Source organism: Artibeus jamaicensis, unplaced genomic scaffold (genome assembly GCF_021234435.1).
Source record: "Artibeus jamaicensis isolate MK-2021 breed Jamaican fruit bat unplaced genomic scaffold, CSHL_Jam_final scaffold_1019, whole genome shotgun sequence".
NCBI lineage: Eukaryota > Metazoa > Chordata > Mammalia > Chiroptera > Phyllostomidae > Artibeus > Artibeus jamaicensis.
The window spans coordinates 1378206-1402970 of record NW_026522025.1 but is presented as its reverse complement, the minus strand read 5'-3'; the positions used below and the strand labels follow the sequence as shown (position 1 = coordinate 1402970).

Here is a 24765-nt window from a genome sequence, read left to right as displayed (position 1 = left end):
TATATAAAGGTCTGTTTTAATTAATAATCTGTTTTCCTTGTTTTTGACCAGTATGAATTGCTTATAACTTTTGTATAAAGTAGTTTTCCATGTAAAAGTAAAATAAATTGAGACTTTGTCACATCCATCATCAGCATATCCCACTTAAATGTCCAAAGCTCTGTGCAGCCTTAAAGTCTATTTCTAGATGCCTCAGCAGGCCTATTTATCAGACTGAAGTAAGATGTAATTATCTCATTGTTGCATTAGGTACATCTATAGATATACATTGTTCTTAGTTTTTCCCTCCACAAAATATGCTGATTGTTTTTATTGCTAAATATTTATTTATGTAGTATTTTTAAAAAGAGACAAATAATAATAACATTGATAGGATTAGATATTTATTTTCTTAACGATAAGCCTGCATTTATTTTTTGTTTTGTCACTATCTTCCTTAAATTGAAAAGATTCATTGTGTTGTTCTGTCTCTATGTTTGGAGACAAATATTTTACACATTATAATAAGCATGTTTATAGTTTGTAATTTAACTGGATGTTACAGTAGTCACTGTTTACTTCAAAGAAAAGACATTTTACTAAAACTTCCTTTATGAATTTCAATTTAAATTATTCCCTTTCTTTTTTGAATCCTTCCTTATACTTTATATATAATTGAATCTTTTATTTGTTTTGTTAGATATATTTCTTTCAAGATACAGGTGTGTTGATGATCATGATGACGATAATAGTAATAAGCAAGTACTTATTGAGTATATACTATATTTTAAATAATTTACATATATTTTCTGTAACCTGTATTTTCTGTTACATATATTTTCAGAACAACAAACTCAACAAACTCAGAGTTTAGGTTAAATTTTTTTAACAAAGGCTACACTACATTCATAGCTGAGTTACGTGTATTTAATCTCAGATCTATGTGATTTTGAAATCCAAATGCTTACTATTAAGTTATGCTGCCTTAATGTGGGGTATTTAAAAATGAGGGTAAGGAGTTTGGTTTCTGAAGTCTCGGTGAAACAGCTATATGGCTGAATGTTAACATGTGTAGAAGTCAAGAAATTAAAAGTTTTTGTTCTATAACAATTAACATTATTCCACGCTACCTTGGATTATTTTGTACTACTGTAAATGCCATTATTTTTAATGGTTTTATATACATCTGTAATGTAATTGAGCTATGATTTCTCTGAGAATAATTATATCTCATTTTCTGCCTTGTGCATCTAAATGCTCAGCCATGATAGTACATTAACACCGAGGGCTACAGCACCCCACCCCTTTGTCTTTATGCTTGTCTGTGTATTTTGCAGTGTATTGCCTTCTTTTACTATTTGATCTCTCCGTGCTGTTTGTTCTTTTGATAAATTTAAAATATATCACATATTTTAATTCACTATGCTCTCAACAGATAAAAAAGTCCATATCGAAATTAAATTTAGCTTCTAAAAATCCTTAAATCAACAAATAATTATAGATTACTGTCATTGTGCCGAGCATCATGTTGTAGCTGGGGTAGGGGGGAGAGAGAGTAGTGATAAGAAGATAAGACATTAGATTCTTCTGATGAGAAACCACAGTCTGTAGGGGTAAAATGATGCAGATAATAAATAATAAAAGACAATAGTGTAATAAAGTTAGAAACAAGATGCAGTGGGAAAGGTGAGGAACAGTGACTGTCATTGCTTCCCAGAGGAGATGACATTTCCTGTAAGTCTACAAAGCGAATAGAATTTCTTCACAAGGATAAATGGGTGTGTGCATATTTCTACAATTTGAAAACCTAATAAAGAGTTCCAATGTTGTCATTTGTGTAGAATCACTATAATCACAACTATTAGAAATAATAACCGATTTAGGAGTATTGTATTAGTAAATCAAATACAGTGAGTGATAATGCTGTTGCTGAATGATTTTCTGCAATGGTGATACTTCTGGATAAAATTGTGGAACAAATCACTATAATCATGCCTTAATATACATATTAGTTGCTTTCTTGAAAAAAATCAGTGTTGAGGACTTCCACCAAGATGGAGGCGTAGGTGGAAGCACTGTGCCTCCTCCCACAACCAAGTTTAAAAACAACAAAGTTTTAGCAACAAAAAAATCCAAAATCACCGAAAATTGAACTTCATGGAAGTCTGACAACAAGGAACCCTTCAGCCAAACCGGTAAGAGGGGCAGAGCCAGGAGCAGAGCAGGGTTGGGCAGGAAAGATCCACCGACCTGGGCATCTGACCCAGGTGTGCCGGCAGCCGTAGGCAGATCCCAGGTGTGGAGAAGCTGGCGGACCCACTGAAGGCTGACCACAGTCACACATTTGTGCGCAGATAAACCGGTAAAGAAGGGAGCGGTGAGACAGACCATGCAGGCCCCAGTGGCAGAAAGCAGCAGAGGAGACCGCCATGTCCCTCTCTGACCCCGCCCCCACCTGCAGCATCACAAACCAGCGACCTGGGTGGCTCCAACCTGGTGAAAAACTAAGGCTCCACTCCTCATACCTAACAGGCATGAACAGATCAAAACATGGCTCAAGAAGAACTTAGAGCCCCAGAGCCGATAAACCTAAGTGATGAAGAAATAGCCAAACTTTTAGATGCACAGTTCAAAACACTGGTGATCAGGATCCTCACAGAACTGGTTGATTTTAGTCACAAATTAGAGGAACATATGAAGGCTAAACTAATTGAAATGAAGGGAAATGCACAGGAAACCAATAGTAATGGAAAGGAAACTGGGACTCAAATCAAAGGAGTGGACCAGAAAAAAGAAAAAAATGACCAAACAGAAAAGAATGTAGAAACAAGAATTCAAAAAAATGAGAAGAGGCTTAGGAACTTCCAGGACATCTTTAAACGTTCCCACATCAGAATTATAGGGGTGCCAGAAGGGGAAGAGGAACAGCCACAAGTGGAAAACTTATTTGAACAAATAATGAAGGAGAATTTCCCCAATCTGGCAAAGGAAATAGACTTCCAGGAAATCCAGGAAGCTTAGAGAGTCCCAAAGAAGTTGGACCCAAGAAGGAACACACCAAGGCACATCATCATTACGTTAGCCAAAATTAAAATGAAGGAGAGAATCCTAGAAGCAGCAAGAGCTAAGGGGACAGTCACCTACAAAGGAGGTCCTATCAGACTGTCAGCGGATTTCTCAAAAGAGACCTTCCAGGCAAGAAGGGGCTGGAAAGAGGTATTCCAAGTCATGAAATCCAAAGACCTACAACCAAGATTACTCTATCCAGCAAAGCTTTCATTTAGAATAGAAGGACAGATAAAGTGCTTCTCAGATAAGATCAAATTCAAGGAGTTCATCACCAAGTCCTTATTATATGAAATGTTAAAGGGACTTACCTAAGAAAAAGAAGATAAAAAAGATGAACAGTGAAAGGACAGCAAACTCAGTTATTAAGAACTACACCTAAAACAAAAGTAAACTAAGAGGATAGCTAGATCAGGAGCAGAACCATAGAAATGAAGATCACATGGAGGGTTAGCAATAGGAGAGTGGGAGGAGAAGAAGGGGAGAAGGTACAGAAATAGCATAGATGGTAGGTAGAAAATAGATAGGGGGAGGGCAAGAATAGTAGGGGAAATGTAGAATCTAAAGAACTTGAAACGTGGTCATAAACTAAAGGGGGGGAATGGTGGGGGAGGGGTGTGCAGAGTGGAGGGGAATGAAGGAATAGAACAACTGTAATGGCATAATCAATAAAATATATTTAAAAAATCACTGTTCATTAAAGTCATGCAAAATACTTTGCATGTGTAAAACAGAGTTAGGCTCTAAGCTGACTTTATAATAAGTAGAACTTTTACACACAGGAATATTTGTATAGGACATTGAAAGTTGTACATGACTTTTCTCTACTTTGCTGTACTTCTAGAATACCCGACCTCTAAAACCAAATACCAGTAGCGCTCTTCCATCATTACGAAAACAAAATAATGCCTCGACAAATTTGCAAAATATCTTCTAGAGATACTGCTGACATTTATAACCACCACAACAGAATAATTAAAATAATAGAACTTATAAAGTTGTCAGAAAGAGTAGGGAATAATGTATATAATATATTTCCTTTTCTTCTCTGATAGAGTGTCAATAGAGATTATTTGATGTTGATAAATGAAGATACAGATATGTGAAGATATTGTGTAGAATAATACCCTAGAAACTAAAAACAGAAATAATTAGGAGCATTTGCATATAGGGAATGAATAGGATTTCAGGGGTATGAGCCATACAATAATTTTACTTTAAAAAAAATATTTTTATTTATTTTTAGAGTGAGGTGAAAGGAGGGAGAATGAGAGAAACATCACTGTGTAGTTGCCTCTTGTGCACTCCCTACTGGGGACCTGGCCCACAGCCCAGGCATGTGCCCTGACTGGGAATTGAACTGTAATCCTTTGGTTCACAAGTTGGCACTCAGTCCACTGAGCCACACTAGCCAGGGCAGAATATTTTTACTTTTAAATACACATACACAAACGTACAGACACAGAATCACTTCCATGACATGAAAATTATTCTTGCTTTTTTACTTTTAAACATTTAAAAATCAACTCTGTTGGGTTATAAAACTTACATGTAATAAAATATACTAATTTTAACAGTATGATTTAGTGAGTGTGGCAAATATATAATAAATATAAATATACACCAATGTAACCTCCACCACCATCACACACATGCACATGGTTCTTTATTTTTTTTTGAAAACACATCCAGTCTTCATAAAGTATTGTTTTAAAGACTGTGCTTTCCATGTTCAATCAACATTGCACCTTTGTGGAAACTTAATTGACCATATGTATATGTCTGCATTCCTGCACTCTCTGTTCTAATCCACTAATTTATAGGACTGTCCTGATGCTCACACCACTCTTTTCTTGGTTACTGAGTTTAAAGTAAGTCTCGTTATCATGACTTTTTTCTTATTTTTCAAAATTATATTGGCTATCCCAGGTCCTTTGAGTTTCCATATAAATTATATAGTCAGCTTGTCGATTTCCAAAAAGTAGGCTAAAATTTTGATTTGGATTGCATTTACCCTAGAGATTAATTTATGGAATATTGTCACCTTAACAATAATGAATATTTTATGAACATGATTTACCTTGTCATTAATTGGGTCTTCCTTAATATCTATCAGCAGTGTCTTTTAGTTTTCAGTATACAGTTCTTGTATGTAAGTTGTTAAATTTAAGGTTGAGTATTTTATGTCTTGTGATGCTATTATAATGATACTCTATTTCAAATTTCATTTTCGAAGTGTTTGTGACCAGTACCTTTCTGGGATCTCTACTTAATGCCCTGGGTTTTCAACATGGGTTCTCCACTGGGGGTGGTTGCAGTTTTAATGTTTCCCACCCTTGTGTACTTTGGAAATAGTTTAGTCTACAACTTCTTGGTTATTTTTTGCCTGGTCTCATGGAGTTTCACTCTGCAAGACTTAATATTCTGCTCAAGTATCAAGCAGACCTTATATAGATATTTGGTGCTCTTGCTCTGTAAGGCTCTCTCTCTTCTTGAATACTCTGACCTTCAAATTTAAGCTTTTTTTGGCCTCTTCAAACTCTTCTGTCAGTCTTCTCAACTCAGAGAACCAGTCTCTTGTGCTTTGAAACCCTCTCTCTGTACCATCTTCTGGAAAGTGTCACTAGTTTGAAAGCTAGGACTATCATGAGGCTCCTCTCATTTATTTCCCTTCTCTCAGGTATCACAGTTTGGCACTGCTTGTCACCCAAGTCTGAAAATAGTTGCTTCAGATATGTTTGTTCAGTTTTCTAGTTGCTTAGGGTTGGGGTATAATCCTAGTTACTCTCTCATGAGTAGTAGTTGACATTTTTGGTAACCGCTTCCCCCCCATTATTCCTGTAAGGACATTGAGGACTTCTCTTTAAGAGTTTGCAAGTCACTGTTGCAGACATCTACCTCTAAACTTACACATGCATGCATGTACTTCACCTGGCAGAGGAGAGGAAGGTATGTATAACTTGGCTGAAATACAGGTCAAAAAATTTTTCAAAGTTTTGGTAACACTGCAGTCAGTTTCTTCCCTGTAGCCCCTGCCAACCACTGATAATACCTAAAATTTTTCCTTTAAAAAAATGTCATATAAATAGGTTATAAAGTGGGTAGGGTGGGGGAGAAAAATGGGGGGAATGGGGATAACTGTAATTGCACCACGATAAAAAATAGATTATAAAGAATATAGCCTTTTGGGAAGGGATGGGAGTAAAAGAAAACTGTGCTTGAACAACAATTAGAATAAAATTAAAAAATATAGTCTTGAGTTTGGTATTTAGTAGAATGCATGTGAGGTTGATGCATGTTGCCATGTGCATGTTATTTGTTCCTTTTTATTGCTGACTCATTCTTGTACAGAAGTACCACAGATCATTTATACATTCACCAGCTGAAACCATTTGGATTGTTTCCAGTTTTGGGGTGATTATGAACAAAGATGTAGGTTTTGGGTAGGTTGTTTTTGAACATATGTTTTCACATCTCTTGTGTAAATTCCTAAGAGTCAAATTTCTGGGTTGTATGTTGTATGTATTTATTTTATAACCAAGTACCAAACTATTTTTTAAAATGGCTCTACTATTTTACATTTCTATCTGGAATGCAGGAACGTTTTCATTGCTTTGCATCACCATCTACCCTTGGTTTGATCAGTTTCTTTGATTTTAGCCTTTTAATAGGTATAGAGTAATATCTCATTGTGGTTTAAACTTACATTTTTCTATTGACTAACAATATTGAGCATTTTTTCACAAACGTAATTGACACCACATATCTTCTTTAATGAAGTGTCTGATAAAATTTTTTTTGTATACTAGACACAGTACTTAATCATATACATGTTTTGCAAGTACCAGTGGTACCATAGTACTTGTCGTTAATTCATTTCACAATTTCTGGTTTATAGTTTTTTATGAGTAGTTTACTGTAATTTTTAAATCTTAGTTCTTTTTATGTAAATTGTATTTTAAAATATGAAATATCCAATTTAAAAAATTATTCTGATTGGTGATTCTTGGGCCTGTCAAGCTAGATAATTTTTGTTGTAGAAAATTTTTAGGTATTATTTCTTCAAATATTTCTTCTACCCCATTCTCTCCTATCTCCTCCTGGAATTATAGTTATATATATGTTAGATCATTTGATATTATTCCAGAGCTCTTAGATGCTCTGGAATAATATCAAATTTCTTTTCTTTTTTCCTTTCCTCTTTTTGTCTTTGTGTTTTTGCTCAGCTTGTTTCTGTTGATCTAGAGTTCACTAATTACTCACCTGTGTCAGGTGTATTGGTGGGTGTATTGGAGACACTTATTTCTGTTACTGTGCTTTAGCATTTCCTTTGGACTCATTACTGTGGTTTTCATCTCTCTATTGAAATGTCCCATTTGTTTGTGCATTTTGTCCTCATTTCCCACTAGAGGCCTTAACATATTAATCTTAGTTTAAGTTCACTAATTTCAAACTCTGGTCATTCTGAATCTAGTTCTGTTTATATTTTCTTACCTAGAGAGTAGGTCATTTTTCCTTGGATTTTTTATATGTTTCAGAATATTTTATGGAATACTGGATATCTAGTGTAGGACAGTAGAGAATAATGGAAATACTATTTGTCACTGGAAATGGATACACTTCTTCTAAGTCATTTGTATGAGGGCTTATGCCCACTTAGGAGTTAAGCTAGGTTGAGGCTCATTGTTGCTATGGTTAGTTACACTTTGCCATTGGCTTCAAAAATTTTAAGTATGTTTTATTGATTATGCTATTACAGTTTTCACAATTTTTCCTCCTTTATTCCCCCTCCGCCCTGCACCCCCCAACCTTCCAACATTCCCCCACTTAGTTCATGTCCATGGGTTGTGCATATAAGTTCTTTGAATTCTCCATTTCCTATACCATATTTGACCTCTCCTGGTCTATTTCATGCCTACCAATTATGCTGCTGCTTTTGTACCTTTTCCCCCTTATTCCTCCCTTCCTCGTTCCCACTGAAAACCCTCCATGTGATGTCCATTTCTTTTATTCTGTTCCTGTTCTAGTTGCTTGCTTAGTTTTTATTTCTCTTTTTCTTTTTTTGGATTTGTTTGTTATTAGTTATGAATTTGTTGTCATTTTACCATTTATAGTCTTTAATCTTCTTCAATTTCTTAGATAAGTCCATTTAACATTTCATATAATAAGGGCTTAGTGATGATGAACTCCTTTAACTTTACCTTATCTAAGAAGCACTTCACCTGCCCTTCCATTCTACATGATAGCTTTGCTGGATAGAGCAATCTTGGATGTTGGTCCTTGCCTTGCGTGACTTTGAATACTTCTTTCCAGCCCCTTATTGCCTGCAGGGTTTCTTTTGAGAAGGTTTCTTTTGAGCTGCTAGTCTTATGGGCACTCCTTTGCTCCTTTGTAGGTAACTCTCTCCTTTCCTCTTGCCACTTTTAAGATTCTTTTTATCTTTAATCTTGGGTAACTTAATGATGATGTACCTTGGTGTGTTCCTCTTTGGGTCCAAGTTCTTTGGAACTCTCTGGGCTTCCTGGACTTCCTGGAAGTCTATTTCTTTTGCCAGATTGTGGAAGTTTTCCTTCACTATTTGTTCAAATAAGTTTTCAGTTTTTTTGCTGTTGTTCTTGTCTATCTGGCACCCCTATTATTCAGATATTGTAATGTTTAAAGTTTTCTCAGAGATTCCACAGCCTCTCTTCATTTTTTTGAATTCTTGTTTCTTTATTCTGTTCTGGTTGGATATGTATTTCTTCCTTTTGTTACAAATCATTGATTTGAGGCCTGGTTTTCTTTCTGTCACTGTTGGTTCCCTGAATACACTTTATTTCTCTTTGGGTATCTTTCATTTGTTCTTTCATTTTTTGACCAAGTTCAGTCAGTTCTGTGAGCATTTTGATTACCAGGGCTTTAATCTCTCTGTGAAATAGGTTGGCTATCGCCTCATTACTTAGCTCTCTTTCTGGAGTTTTGCTGTGTTCTTTCATTTGTCTCCGTGCACCTGTTAAGCTGTAAGGGGGTGGGGCTTAGGTATTCACCCAAGCTGGGCAGCCCTAGATGCCTGTGGGGGAGGGGCCAGAGTGGGAACAATGCAGCTCCCCTGCTTGGCTCTAGCCCCACTTTCCATGAACTCTTGCGTGAGACTGGGAGTTTCTCCCACTGCGGCAACCCCCACCATAGTCCACAGTCAACTCTGAGTCTCCGTTTACAGTTCAGCCAGCTCCACCCCAGCGGTTTGCTGCCTTGCCGGGGGTTCTCTCTGTTCTTACCAGTCTGGTTGATCTGGTTGTCAGAGTTACATGCAGTTTCTGGCACTTCTAGTTATTTATTGATTTTAGATACCCTCCTTTTGGTTGTGTGAGGAAGTAAAGGGTTTCTACCTACATCTCCATCTTGGCTGGAACTTGGCTTCAAATTTTTTTAGTGTTATTTTATTTGTGAGGGAGAAGGCTAGGGTGATTGAGGCTATTTCAACAGTGTTCTGCTGTGCTGTGAACTTTTGTTCTTCCCTGGGTACTGCTACCACATTGAGAGGTGGCTGGCTTCTCTCAATGCTTTTGTCCCTACTCTGGAAGTAGATTGCTGATGTTTGTGATCTACTACTTGGTATCTAATCTTGGTGTTGAGGAAGTAGGAATATTTCTATTCTCCTGGTTTATAGCCTTACTCTTGGGCAGGCCCTGTATGTTCTGGTCTTGGAGTGGAAATTTTAAAAAGTACCATCTCTTTTTTCTTTCAACTCTGTCTTGAATCTTTGATGTTTTGTGTGAGACAGAATTTTCTACCCTTTCTCCAGGGGTAGGAGCCCTCTAGTAATGCTGATAATACAGTCTTAGGCCCATGACTATTTCCTGTCTGTCACCTAAGTGAGAAGGACTTTTTCTTTTGCTCCTCCTCCTCTTGCAGTTGTTTCACATGGTTATAAATTTTGTTATTCTTCCCTAGTGACTTAGACCTCTTTTTCTGTAGGGAAATGGCTATTGGTGGTGCTTCATGCCTTTTCGATAACAGAAGCCACTCCCTTTCTCCATTCCAGCATCAAAAAGAAAGGCATTTTCTAGTCTGCCCTGCCCAGTCTTTTTTCCAACTCCCTGATGGAGGCCTGGAGAGGAGTCTGCCAGTGGGTGTGAATTTCCTTTTGTATCTATGACTCTCGGGTGTTCTACACTCTCATGTTTCCTGTACACTTGACCTTTAACAAATTTTTTTTTAAATTAAGCTTAATTAGTTCTACTTACTGATGCAACATCCAGCATTTCTTCTGTGCTCTGCCATAGAGGAGTTGGTGCTTTCTCCCCATCTTCTTTTTGATGGGACCTAACTTTTCTTGAATAATAGATTATTGAGTGTCTAAAAATCTGTTTTCTGATAGATTTTTAAAAGTTATGATTTTGGTTGTGGGGATATTTCTTGTTAAGGCAGAAGCAAAGCTCTTTCCAGCTTTCTACATCTTCCATGGAAATGAAACTTACACATCTTTGAAAAATTATAGTCCCTGGTAGAAAATATTGGGTTGGCCAACATGTCTGTCTGTTTTTTCTGTAAAATAAAAAACACATTTTTCATTTTCACCAATATCTTTATTGATTTGGATATTTTGAATATGTCAGCTCTTTCCCAGTAATGGCTTCTAGTGAGTGGGTAGAGGCCGGGGGCGTGGCTAAACATCTTCCAGTGCAATAATAGACAGCAGCACAGCAAAGAAACTTCACAAACCACTTTCACACATTTGATCAATCACAGCACCTTCTCCATACACTACATAAATTTTTTGTGTGTTTCAGTTGTGTTTTTATTTTTCTTGAAATAATAAAGCATAACACCCTGAAAATGTTGCATGCCTTCTTCCATCTTCAGTATTAAAATGGCTGCACAAAAATTCACCAATTTTGATAAGTTTTTTAAAAATGCACACTGATATGACAGGTGTTACAATACAATCTAACAAAAATGTTTCGAATGAGATTAAAGACAACTGAGCACTACTAGAGCCATTGTATGGAAAAAACTAAACTTTTTGGCCAACTGAATATAACTTCTGTGCTAATTCAGTGGTTCTCGAATTATTTCTGTTGGTGCAACATTAAGTAGTTATAATGCTAGTTGTGGAACTATTGCTTGTTTTAAGGTAAAGTAATTAACTATATGTTTGTGACAAGTTAGATATATTACCATATTATTAAGAAATTGATGTAATTTAATGACAGTCTTTGTATTTTAATAGTCATACTAAATATTTTTCATATAATTCTCAGCATAATTTCAAAAAGTAGGTTTTAGTATTCCCTGTTTATGGATGAAAGAAGAGAAACTGAGGCCTAAAGGGATGAAGTTGATTGCATCACAGAGAATTGGCAGGTAGTACAGATAAGATCTGAGCCCATATCTGTCTGATTTCAAAATGCAGTCTTTGTACTCTACTACAAGACATAGTTAATTTCTTACTACCAGGATTAGCAAGGGAGGAGGAAAATTAATGGTAAACATCTAGATTTCTATTACTAAATCCATTTTGATTTCTGATTAATGTGAGCCAATTTTTTAAAAATAGGCAATGATATGGGAAGTGATGATACCATCGGAGGGAATGTGAGCAAATGTATGGTGCTTCCAGCTGGATACTGCGGACAGCCCAAGAAAGGACATCTTACCTTTGATGCTTGCTTTGAAAGTGGTGAGTATTAAAGCCCTTTGCTTTTGAGCTTGTCTCGTGAGGGTTTTTTAGACTCCAGTTCCACCTAACCAGTCAATGAGATTCAACCCATTTAATATTTCATCAGAATGAAATAACTTGTCAGAGAAAAATCAATGTTGATGGAATTAACTTGGAAATACATAAAAATGAAATGCAATGTTTTGTTGCTATAAATTATTAGAAGTACAATGATAATACTGGTGAACATTCATATAGTAACTTATATTTTATAAAAATACTTACCTACACATAATTTCTTTTGGGATAAGACTGGTATAATTTGATATGATAAATCAATTATTGAATGTCTGTTATTATCTGGTTCTGTATGACATTCTTACAGAACTTAATTGTGAGTCAGGAGGCTTCCCTGTAAAGAAATGATGAGAGAACAGATTCAAATGAACACAAACAAAGTATCAAAAGTAATATTGTATCACAATCAACAAATGTAGTGGGTATTCTAAAAGGGGAGATCAGGACTTGATTGTGAATTCCAATCCAGCAGTACTGAATCTTGTTAAATTCTTTACTTCCTGAGCCTCATGTTCTGCTATGAAAGGTGAATGGTAGATATTTTAAATATGTTGAAAATATTAGTGAGAAAGGTAACAAAATTCACATGTGTATGTATTTGTGTGTTGAAGGGATATGCCAGTTCTCTGAACCTTAAAAACACAGGTGTTTATACCAACAATTGAAAAGTTGTTTATGCAGAGTTTTGCTCTTTATTTTATGTTGTTTTAGTTTGCTAGGTATCCCTTAACAGAGAGCCACAAACTGAGTGGCTTAAACAACAGAAATGTATTGTATCAGTTCTGGAGGCTAGAAGTCTGAGATCAAGGTGTTGGCAGAGTTGGTTCATTCTAAGGGTTTTGAGGAAGAATCTGTTTGAAGCCTCTTCTCTAGATTGGTTTGCCAGCAATCTTTGTTGTTCCTTAGTTTGTAGAATATCACCTTGATCTCTGCCTTTACTTTCACTTGGTGTTCTTTCTGTGCATGTCTGTCTCAACATACTCCCTCTTCACAGTCTGAGGTACTGGGGAGTTAGGACTTCAACACGCGAGTTTTGGGGGGACATAATTTATCTCATAACATTGTACTGTAGTGTCCATCCAGTCAGATGTGAGCACTTCCCACGTCGTCGGGAACAGTGTTTCTGCTGTGAATGTGGTACTGTTGTGTTTTCCAGGATTTCCTTAGTGCCTAGAAAATAACCATTTTGATTTTTTTTTAACATCAGGTTAAGGCATGCAGGTTCTTTACATTAATAACTCTGTGAGAGTAGGAATTATCCTTATTTTAAAGATTAATAAGACTCAGCGAATGGGGAGTATTGGTTTGTTTGGATAAAGTATATTGCCTTCACATAAACATCCATAATTTTTTTCCTTTCACAATTGTAGAATATGTAAACTGCCTAGCACATTGCCTGGCCCCGAGCTGGTAGATAAATAATGTTTTTCTTGTGAGAAATAAGGTCTGCAGGTCAAATATGAATTCTCCTATGAATCCCTGATCAGATTTTTTCTACAGACACCTTCTATACGTACATTCCCCTGGGAAAACAGCCACACCACTCTCATTTCATTTCTCTAGACACATTCGGCACTTTTTCTGATTTTTTTTTAAAAAAAACTTCTTTTGTTCCCTTGTATTAGTAACCTGCTTCAGGGCAGAATCTGAGTCTGATTAATCCCTGTTACCCCACAGAACCAAGCAGAGTGCTTACAAAATTCAGCACTAAATTAATACTGTATTTATTTGTTGAGTGAAGTAATTTGAGCAACAGAAAGACGGGGAAAGATTAACTTTCAGATAGCTTTGATGAAAATGTCATATTTAATTGCTTCTTATTCCCTGATCCACCAGATTCTAGGAAGTTTTCATACCTTTATGGATGCTGTTCTTTCTGTGCCCCAGGTCCTTTTCTCTACCTTGTAAAACATATTCGGACTCAGTCCAACATTTCTTCCTCTAAGAAACGGTACGCCTCAGGCAGGTTTAGCTGTCTTTATCTCCGTATGTACAGGCACTTCTTAAGTTCTTCTATGAGAGTCCTTATGCATTGCAGTCAGTTAATTGTCTTTCTTTTTCTTTATCACTAAAAGTTCCTTGAAGTCAAGGATGGTTTCTTATTAATTTTTTTCAGCACCTTGTTTACTGTCAGCTGTGTATAATAATGAGCTCAATAAATATATTAATAAAGAGGGAGGACAGATAGTGAACAGAATAATCTTCATAAAGTGAGACTTTAAGATTGCTAAAATATTTTTACATTTAAATAAAAATTTAACATTAAAAGCAATAGAAATATTAAGGAGAAAAATAAATAACAATTATCACTTACTTATTGCTTGCCAGACATTTTCATAAGTGATATACATAGTCTATCTCATTTAATACTCATAAAACCTTCTGAGGTATTATTATATCCCTCTTTGTAGGTGAGGAGGAAACTGATGCTCAGAGATGTAAAGCTATTTACTTTGAAGTGTATGACTGACAAATGGTGTACCTGAATATGAAACAGAATTTCCTGGCTCCAAAGGCTATATGTATAACCACTGAACATATATCTATCTATCTATCTATCTATCTATCTATCTATCACACATAATAAATATAGTATAATCTTATCATAGGTCAGTTTATGACATACGAATAATATGTTGCTGAAAATTACTCTTTAGGTGATAAGACAAATAGAAAAAGGTTTTGTAATGAAGAAAAATGAAAAAAATTTCTACTTGTTAAACCATTCAAATAAATACTATGTTTTATTACCATATATGCATTTTGAGTATTGTTCTCAAATATTCAAATGAACCCCTGGTCAGATTTTTTCTGCAGACGCCTATCTATAAGTATATTTCCCTGGGAAAACAGCCACACCACTCTCATTTCATTTCTCTAGACACATTGATATGATTGATCTGAGTATATATGTATTGAATATGAAAAGAGCACTATAATTTATACTTCTAATTAATTGGTTAGCCTGAGAGATTTAATATATTGTTTAAATTACTAGAGCAAGGACACTTCTGACCAAACTCAAGATGTAGGTAGATACACTGTGCCTCCTTGCACTACCAAAAGAAGGACAACACAATTTTAAAACAAAAAACAACCAGAACTGACAAAATCGAACTGTATGGAAGTCCAACAACCAAGGAGTTAAAGAAGACACATTCATCCAGATCAGTAGGAGGGGCAGAGTTGGGCAGCTGGGCAGAGAGGACTTGCAGCAAAGCAGTGGCTGGCAGGCCCAGGCGTGTAAGGTGGCTGCTGGTGGACCCAGCAAGACTGTGGATTGTGGAATGTGGAATGGGGCATGGGGCACAGTGCACGGTGCACGAGGCAGCTGGTGGACTGGGCGGTCCCACATTTGTGCAGGGATAAACCAGGGGAAACTGGGTAGCAGGACAGACCGCACGACTCCGGGGCCTAGCGTGGAGAATAAAGCCTCAAAACACCAATTGAATACATCTGTGGGGGGTTGAGGCAGTGGGAGAAACTTCCAGCCTCGCAGGAGAGTTTGTTGGAGAAACCTACAGGGTCCCAGAATGTACACAAACCCACCCATCTTGGAATTAGTGCCGGTAGGGCCCAATTTGCTTGTGGGAAGCAGGGAAAGTGACTGAAATCTGGCAAAGAGCAGAGCAAGCACCATTGTTCCCTCTCACACCCCTTCCCCACATACAGCATCAGAAACCAGCTACATGGGTTACCCCGCCCTGGTGAATACCTCAGGCTCCACCCCTCACTATGTAACAGGTGTGTCAAGACCAAAAAAAAAAATGGCTCAAACGAAAGAACAGATCGAAGCTCCAGAAAAAAATACAACTGAGTGACAGGTAGCCAGCCTATCAGATGCACAGTTCAAAACACTGGTGATCAGGATGCTTACAGAATTGGTTGAATTTGGTTGCAAATTAGATGAACAAATGAAGGCTATGCTAAGTGAAATAAAGGAAAATGTACAGGGAACCAATAATGGTGGGAAGAAAACTGGGACTCAAATCAACAGTGTGCACCAGAAGGAAGAAAGAAACATCCAATCAGAAAAGAATGTAGAAACAAGAATTCAAAAAAATGAAGAGAAGCTTAGGAACCTCCAGGACATCTTTAAATGTTTGAACATCCAAATTATAGGGGTACCAGAGGGAGAAGAGGAAGAGCAACAAGTGGAAAACCTATTTGAACAAATAATGAAGGATCAGGTGCAGAGAATAAGTAGCATAGATGGTAGGTAGAAAATACACAGGGGGAGAGTAAGAATAGTATGGAAAATGTAGAAGCCAAAGAACTTATATGTATGACACATGGACATGAACTAAAGAGGGGGGGAAGGTGGGTGGGAGGGGGTGTGTAGGGTGGAGGAGAGTGAAGGAGGAAAATGGGACAACTGTAATAGCATAATCAATAAAATATATTAAAATTACTGTAGCAAGGAAAAGGTTCAGTGAGATTATGATATGGATCACTTATTTGCATACTATTCAAAACAGTGAAAATAAAAAATTAAAACATTTAATTTATCCCTCCAGTGGAATTTACTACATTTACTTATGTAGTCTTAGAAACTTAATATTTCCTTTCAATAAAAATGGTCTTCATTCATGGCACATGTATCATGACTACATTAGAAATTAGGATTTTTAGTTCAATGTCTCACCTAAACTTTTCTTTTTTTAGATGTCTAAATGGATGATATACATTTTTTAACTTTATGAGGAATAACTGACAAATGTATTTCCATATATTTAAAGTATACAATGTGATGATTGGATATATGTATATATTGTAGAATAATTGCTAAGATCAAGATAACTAACACATCCTTTACCTCACATAGTTAGTGTAGTTAATTTTTGTGTGAGTGGTGAGTGCTTAAGATGTACTCAGCAACTTTCAAATATACAATACGATGCCATTAACTGTAGACAATATGCTGTGCATAAGTCCTCACTTAACTTGTCAATAGGTTCTGTTACTTGAGGCCAAATTACTTATAATGAAATGAATTTTACTCTAGGCTAATTGATATAAACAAGTGTTCCTGACCTTAGTGGGAAAAGCTTTTAGTTTTTTCCTGTTGAGTATGATGTTGGCTGTAGATTTCTTGTATATGGCCTTTATTATGTTGAAGTATGTTCCCTTTACTCACACTTTGCTGAGCGTTTTTGTCATAAATGGGTGCTGTATCTTATCAAATGTTCTTTCAGCATCTATTGATATGATCATGTGATTTTTTTGTCTTTCCTTTGGTTTATGTGATGTATTACATTTATTGCTTTGCGAATATTGTACCATCCTTGATTCTCTCGGATGAGTCCTTCTTGATCATGGCATATTGTCTTTTTAATGTATTGCTGGTTGAGGTTTGCCAGTATTTTGTTGAGGATTTTAGTGTCTATGTTCATCAGTGACATTGGCCTCTAGTTTTCAATTTCACTGATGGGATTATTCCCTAAGAATCCTGAAACACCAATTCAAAAGAACCTATGTACCCCAATGTCTATAGCAGCACAATTTACTATAGGGAAGTGCTGGGAACAGTCCAAATGCTTGTCAGTAAATGAGTGGATCAAAAAACTATGGTACAATTACACAATGGAATACTATGTAGCAGAAAGAAAGAAGGAGCTCGTACTCTTTGTGACAGCATGGATGGAACTAGAGAGCATTCTGCCTAATGAAATAAGCCAGGCAGTGAAAGAGAAGTACCATATGATCTCACCTATAAGTGGAACATAATGAACAAAAGAAACAAACGAGCAAAATATAACCAGAAACATGAAAATAAAGAACAAATGGAGAGTGACCAGAGAGGAGGGGAGAGGGGGATAATGAGGGAAAGAATGGGAAGAGTTGTCAAGGAGCATGTATAAAGGACCCATGTACAAAGACAACAGCGAGGGGAGGAGCGAAGCTGGGAGGTGGAGGTGGGTGGGGCAGGGGAGAGTGGTGGGGGAAAATGGGAACAACTGTAGTTGAAAAGCAATAAAAAAAAGTTAAGTTCCTATGTCATCTTGTCAACATTACAATGAAATGATCCTTCCATCATTCAAGGATCTCCTGTACATTAGCTGTTCAGAACTTTAACTGAAAATGTGTACCCTATGACCTGTACCAGCTCATTTCCCTTTTCCTCTAGCCCCTGGCAACCACAACTCTATTCTCTGTTTCTGTGAAATTGGCAACATTGAAGCATTATTCACAATAGCCAAAACATGGAAACAACATAAATGTCCTTCAGCAGATGCATGGATAAAGAAAACGTAGTGTATATACACAAGGTAATATTATTCAGCTATAAATTGAAGGGAATCCTGCCATTTATGACAGCATGGATGAATCTGGAGGGTATTATGCTAAATAAACTTCAAAACAAAACAAGATGTATCACAGTAAAATACCAAAAAAACACAGGCTTTAGTTTCAGATGGACCTGTGCTGGAACACAAACATTGGCACTTACTGTTTATGCCATGTCGATATCACTTAAAGTTTACTCATCTGTAAAACTAGGAAAGTAAAGAACTATTATTGAATTATTATGCAAATTATTATGACGTTGTGCTATGTCAATTGTGTAAAATCGACATAGCACAACATCTGGCAATCACCTTCAGGTAATAATTCTGGAACAACCTTTTTCTGCTTCATCCTCCGTAATGCCTCCAAAGCTGAAATGGAAATCATCTGATCATATTGCTTTATTGCTTTAAATCTTTCATGACTCACTTGTCCTCAGGGCAAAATCCAAATCTTTAATTTAACAATAATGTCTTTGTTACTGAATAAAAAAACAGGTTCAGCGGCCTGTCACCACAAAAGCCAAAGTCGTGAGGTAGATGCTAGTGGAAAAGGAAAGAGTTTTATTTAGGTGCTGAACAACATGGGAAAATGGCAGATTCCCTATCTCAAAGTCCATCTCTTCAGCAAGTCCAAGACAATAGCCAGTATCCAGAGTTCCTGCTCCATTTTAAAGTACAATACTTTGAAGCCTTGAGGCATCTATTAAATGGCCATTAGTCCCCATCTGGGTAGCTTAGTTTGTTTTCCCATTGATGTCTTTTCAGGCTTCCTCTGGGAGCCTATGTGTGGAGCCTGCATGGACATAGGCCATGGGGCTGCTGTGGCTATAAGGTCACCTGTTCCTACATGACAGAGCACATGAACACACTGGTGAGCACATCACCAGGTAGTCGAGAGAGGGAGGCTCCCTCCTGGAGGCAGTGGACCATGTGGCTGCTACGGCCATGTGGCCCATGGAGAGAACAGATGGGTGAGTCCACTGTTGGAGTACATGTCATCGAGCCAGAGAGTGATGGTTCTTTCTTCTCTTGGGATTATTTATTCGCTTGAGTTGAGATGTACCAAGTGCTTTCCCAAAATGAACAATCAACTTCCTAAACTTTTGTGGGCTGCCGTTGGATCCACTGCCCAACCGATCCTTTCCTTCCTCAGGTTAGACTGACAGGCCTCTTTGATCCAGCATCCCCACTATGCCATTTTGACTTCTATGGCACTTGTGCCTGTCTTCCCCTGGTCCCACCCACAACCTGGTAAGCATGGAGAAGGGCTTTTTTTCTACCTGATTATCTTGCTAGCTTTTCTCACACTCAGTCCAAGAACTTCCCTCTCCCACCATCTTGGCTGATGGGGGAGTCTCCCCAGTGCTCTGGACAGACTGTCTACCAGTAACATCTTTAACATAAGATCTGATACAAATTTTCTTCTTATTAATACTATCACTTTATTCCTGAATATTCTATCTTACAAGGCCACTATCTCTTTTAGAAAAAAATTAGCACATTTAGAAGAAAGCAGCATAGTTATGAAATATAAAGGAGTGTTTCACCATGTTTAGAATTTCTTTTGGAGAAATATTGGTAGCTGTGAAACTGTAGGTGAATAATTTAATTCTGTTGTTTCTAACTCTTAATTAAAACAAAGCTGAACTTATTTTATAGTAGTGTTTTTAATTTTAGAAATAATTTCTGACCTCTTTACAGAATTATATCTAATATACCATATTACATATGGTTGTGTATTGCCTTATCTATTTTTCTCTTTCCTTTCCTCTACCTCCTCTTTGAGGAAGAAGTAAAGTATTTCATTCCCAAATAACTTTCCTCTAAGAATTATGACCTTTCCTATAGTAATGTTCCTAAACCTAAAAGCCTGGGTAAGACCCAGTTGAAGAGGTAGGCACCGTGTTTAGTGAAATCTTGATTGCGCATTTCTTCAATTGCTCTTTTCAGATCAACTCAGACACTGTTGAAGGGGACTTGCAGTACACACAAACCATCTTGTTATGCTTTATTAGTGATAGAACTGCAAGAAGAGGGGACACATCACATAATTAAATATGGTTGATTGAGTTTGGTTGTACCCCTCCTCTTTCCAATAAAGACTTAAGGTACTACTTGAATGATTGCAGTATATATGTGTATCAGTTTAAGATATAAGACATAGTACTTTTTAAAGTGATAGCCAAATGTTTAGAATTTGCTTTTAATTTTTATTATTACTGCTTCCTAATTCAATTAAATTTTTATGTTAATTAGGTAACTAGAATGTTATCTGTTTTTACTCTTTAACCTCCTTAAAAGAGTCCTACTTTGATAGTATTCTCCAAGTATTGAAAAATCCATATAAATTGTGCGTTGTGATACAGCTTTCAAATAAACTTGCCTTTCGAGGGTGTGGGAATGTCTCACGCAAGTTATCTGTTTGCCATTAGTTCCATTTGCCATCCTTTCCCATTCTTCTCTGTATGGCAGGGGCCTACATCCCTGAAAATGGCACTTGCCGGGCTCCCTTGACATCCAGATTCTGGCTAGGGGCAGCTAATAGAAGGCTCTAACAGGAGGTCGAAGGTCAGGAAGAAGGGAACAACCTGAGTATTTTTTCTCCTTTCTGTTTTGTGCAGCATGTTCTGAAGTGGCTACATCTCCTTCTTGCTTCCTCAGACAGCCCCTTCCTTGTGATTCCAACTTTGTGGGGTTGCCCTTGCTCCCAGGATATTGTGGCCTCCCGCCTTTGCTCCTCTATCCAGGAGTGTACTAGGGACTTCCTGCTGTTGTCTCTGTGTTGACCCACTCTCACCTGTTTGGCCTTTCAGCTCTCAACACTTTTGCAACTAGTTTTCTGAGGAGGGTGTCCAACCTGCAGCCCCTGGGCCACAGGCAGCCCAGGATGGCTATGAATGTGGACCAACACAAAATCATAAATTTACTTAAAACCTTTTTTTTTTTGCTCATCAGTTTTCGTTAGTGTTTGTGTATTTAATGTGTGGCCCAAGGCAACTCTTCTTCCATTGTGGCCCAGAGATGCCAAAAGGTTGGACAGCCCTGCTAATAATACATTTCTTTTATTGAATTACTGTGGATGACTTACCTTTGACTGACCCATGCCTTAATGGTGAAGGCAAGGGACCTTGCTCAGTGATTCCTTGAGGTTCCCGTAAATGGTGAGACTTGACCTTCACCCCACCACCTGCTGCTTCTCATAGCTCAGGGCCAGAGTAGTCAGCATGATTGGCTGAACATTTGGGGAAGTTCTCTTTCAATGGTCAGAGTTAACACTACAGGATTTGTGTTGCCAAGCTAGTAATTTCCTGAGGTAGGTCATGCTTAGGTTTTTTATGCCACCTTGGTAAGTGAGTTGTGCTCTTGACCAGATTTTTACATTTTGAAATAGAGTTTATGGGTGCATTCTGAAGGGCTGCCCAGATTTTTATTTTTGGGTCTGGTTTATATAAAAATTCAAAAATTAACTGCAATTATGTAGAAATATTATCATGTTGTGACAGAATTTTTTGGTGCCCTGCTGAGTTTGTATCCTATGGCCTACTCTGAAGTCATAGACATTGTTTGGTTTTGAGAATGTACCCATATGAATTCACTTCACTCTCCGAGTTTGCACTTTTGGGGGGTAATTATCATTTATTTTCAAATTCTCCTTTCAGACAGGGCTGAGCTTTTGAGTAAGTGGAAGTGTCCCCCTGCTCTATTTCTGCTTGCTGTGTAAAGTAAGAGGCTAGAAGCATGGTGGTCCGAGAGTTCTACAGAGCAGAAGGAATGAAATCTCAGCTCCACCATTCGTTAGTGCTGTACCTAGAGCAGGTCATTTAAACACAAAGCCCCAGCACATCTTTCAAATAGATGTACCAATATTTACATTACAGGGTTGTCGTGTGGATTAGAATTACCATTAGCCTAGCAGATAGTCAATGGTAAGTACTGAAATTACTTCCCTCCCTACAAGGAGGGAAGTGATTCATTTCTGTGTGTATGGATGGGGTAGGATGGGTTGAGTCTGGTGAGTGTGGGAAGCTATTGTGAAACTTCATAGAGGAGACAACGCAGTAACTACACCTTAATACTCTTCCTGGCATGTTTTTCCAGATAGCATGGTTTTCTCCCTCACTTCAGTTATTTATTCAAATGTCATATTTTCAGCGAGGCCTGTCTTAGCTACCCTGTATAAATTTTCATTGCTTTTACCCTTTCATTTACTATTTCTCTATATGCTTTATTTTTTCTCCTTAGAACTTACACTAACATAATAAAAATTTTACTTAATTATTTATATTTTAACTTGTTGTCTGTCTTCTCTACTAGAATATAAACTTTGCAAAGGTAGATTTTTTTCTTTTTTTTTTTTCCCTTGGTGCCCAGAACATTGCCTGGCATAGGTGCTCAAAAAATATTTGTTGAAAGAATCAGTACGAGAATGAGCAGAACTGTACAAGATGAAATTAATTATGCATGCATTTATTGTACTCTTATAATCATTGGTCTCAAATTATAAGATGCAAAATTGAGGAATTTAGCATGCCTATATTGATTTATGGAAAACAAACACATATTCAGCAACCTTACTTTTTTGAGAGTATTACTGAGAACTTGGGTGAGTCAGGATGGGGCAACTTTTGATTAGCCAAAATAATTGCTACAAAATATTCATGCACCTTAATCCTTGGAGTAGATACCTAGAATTCATTCCTCTTTATTTAGACACGATTCTAACTATCTTGATAATGTGGGTTTTCATCTCAGGACATTTGTGGATAGAGTAGAACCTGAGCAGACAGGACTGCTCTTTGCTGAGAAATCAAAGCTGACAAGCTGATGGAGGGGAGGAAGCAGAAAAATATAAAAGTAAATAACAAAATGTAATCATACAACTCTCTAGATATCTGTTCTTTATTATCAGTACAAAATTATATGTTATTTATCATCAAGATCAGTTTAAATTACATACGTAATGATTTTAGAAATATTTTCAGTAAAAATAGAAATATCTCTATATATCTATTACATCTTTATCCTTACAGTCTGGTTTGTATCCTCATACTCCAGCAAGATAATTCTCTGAAAGGTTGCCAGGGACTCATTTATGTAATTTTGTGGTCTTGTCTTAGCTCTTGATTCCTCTGCAGCACTTTGAAATGCTTTTCCCCTGGTCGCATTGACTATACCATCCTCATCCTCTACCCCCATTTCTGACTGAGCTGTCTTGTTTTCATCTACACGTCTAACTAAGGAATTCTTTAAGATTCAGTTCACCCATCTTTAATCTTTATAAATCTTGAGTATCACATCTAATAATTCACCATCCATCCGTCCATTGAAAATTATTATGCCCATTGAATATCCTGAATTCATTAATTTCTTTCTACCTGCTTCCCTCATTCAAACCATCTGTCATTGGGAACTGCTGCTTCTGCTCCCTTCCATTCTTCTTGCTCCCTTTACCCACTGTCCATCCTCACCACATCGTCTAGAGTGATCCTTTTAAAACTCACATCAGATCCTGTTTCTGTCCTATTTAAAACATTCTGTTGTCTTCCCCACAAAGTTAGTATAAAATCCTGACTCCTTACCCTGACTACAGTGATCTGGCCCTCAACTACTTTTCTGACTTTACCTTATGCCATTCTCACTCTTTCCCATAAGGCTTTAGCCACAGTGACTTTCTGTGTGTTGGTAGAACAGGGAAAATTTGTTTCTGCTTTAGACAGTTTGATTCTGCCATTTCTTCTTCTCGGAATACTGACCACCCTGCCCCTTTCTTTCACCACTATATTTGCATATTGACATTCAGATCCTAGCTTACCTATTGCTTCCTCAGAGAGGCCTTCTCTGATTAGCCTGTCTAAAGTAGCCACCCAATCATTCTCTCATATCATCTTGTTTTTATTCTCTGCCTGTTCATTTACTTGTTTATTTATCTGCCTCCCCTACAGAAAAAAACAGTCACTTGATCTATTTGCTTTATCACCAGAGCCTGACATATAGTAGGCATTCAATGACTATTTGTCAAAAGGATGAATGAAGTCTGTGGCAAGTAACATGAGTACAGAGATAATAGTGAGTAATTTGTATTACAGTGCTTATTAGCCTTTCCTAGGTCACAGACTTTTTTGAGAATCTAATAAAAGCTGGTAATTCTCTTCCAGTAAAAACGCATTTATGTGCATGTAGGAAAAATTTTCCTAGAAATTAGAATGCTTGATTTCTTGAGTATTGTTTATTAGCCACCCTACTAGTGTCCCTGCCCTGTTAGAAACTTAGGAATACATTTTTATTAAGTCGTAATGTTGGAACATAATAAATATACTGGTACAATGGTTCTGAAAAAACTATGTGTGCTCAAGAACTGTTTTTTTAACTTCCATTTTTATGGCTTTGTGTATAATCTTGCTGTGCATGACTTATACGAAGCTCATGCCACATGCAGTTCACTGCGCGAATTTGTCAGCATTTAAGCTGGCTTATACCCTGTTCAAGTGAATACACCAATCATGAATTTGGATATCAAATGGTTATTAAAGTATAATGCTGTACCTGTCCTCTAGTAGATCTGTGATAAACAGTTTGTAAGCCAGCATCAGTCTGTAGGCCAAATTTTGAATAAGCACAATTTTGGAGAGTCTCATCAGTCTTGAATTCTTTTCAAGGCACTAATTTCGTATCTAATCTAACCAATTGTGTCTCTGCCTGGATGTTCTATTG

The 24765-nt window shown here is 37.1% G+C and overlaps 1 protein-coding gene across 1 annotated transcript in view; it reads left to right on the top strand.

Moving 5' to 3' along the window:
- The window catches only part of LOC119040203 (AGBL carboxypeptidase 4), a 1071017-nt gene that overhangs the window by 67194 nt on the left and 979058 nt on the right, over positions 1-24765 (top strand). Inside the window, exon 2 of the mRNA XM_037133086.2 lies at positions 11585-11707. Within this exon, the coding sequence (XP_036988981.2) occupies positions 11585-11707 (123 nt within the window). The remainder of the gene's footprint in view (positions 1-11584; positions 11708-24765) is intronic.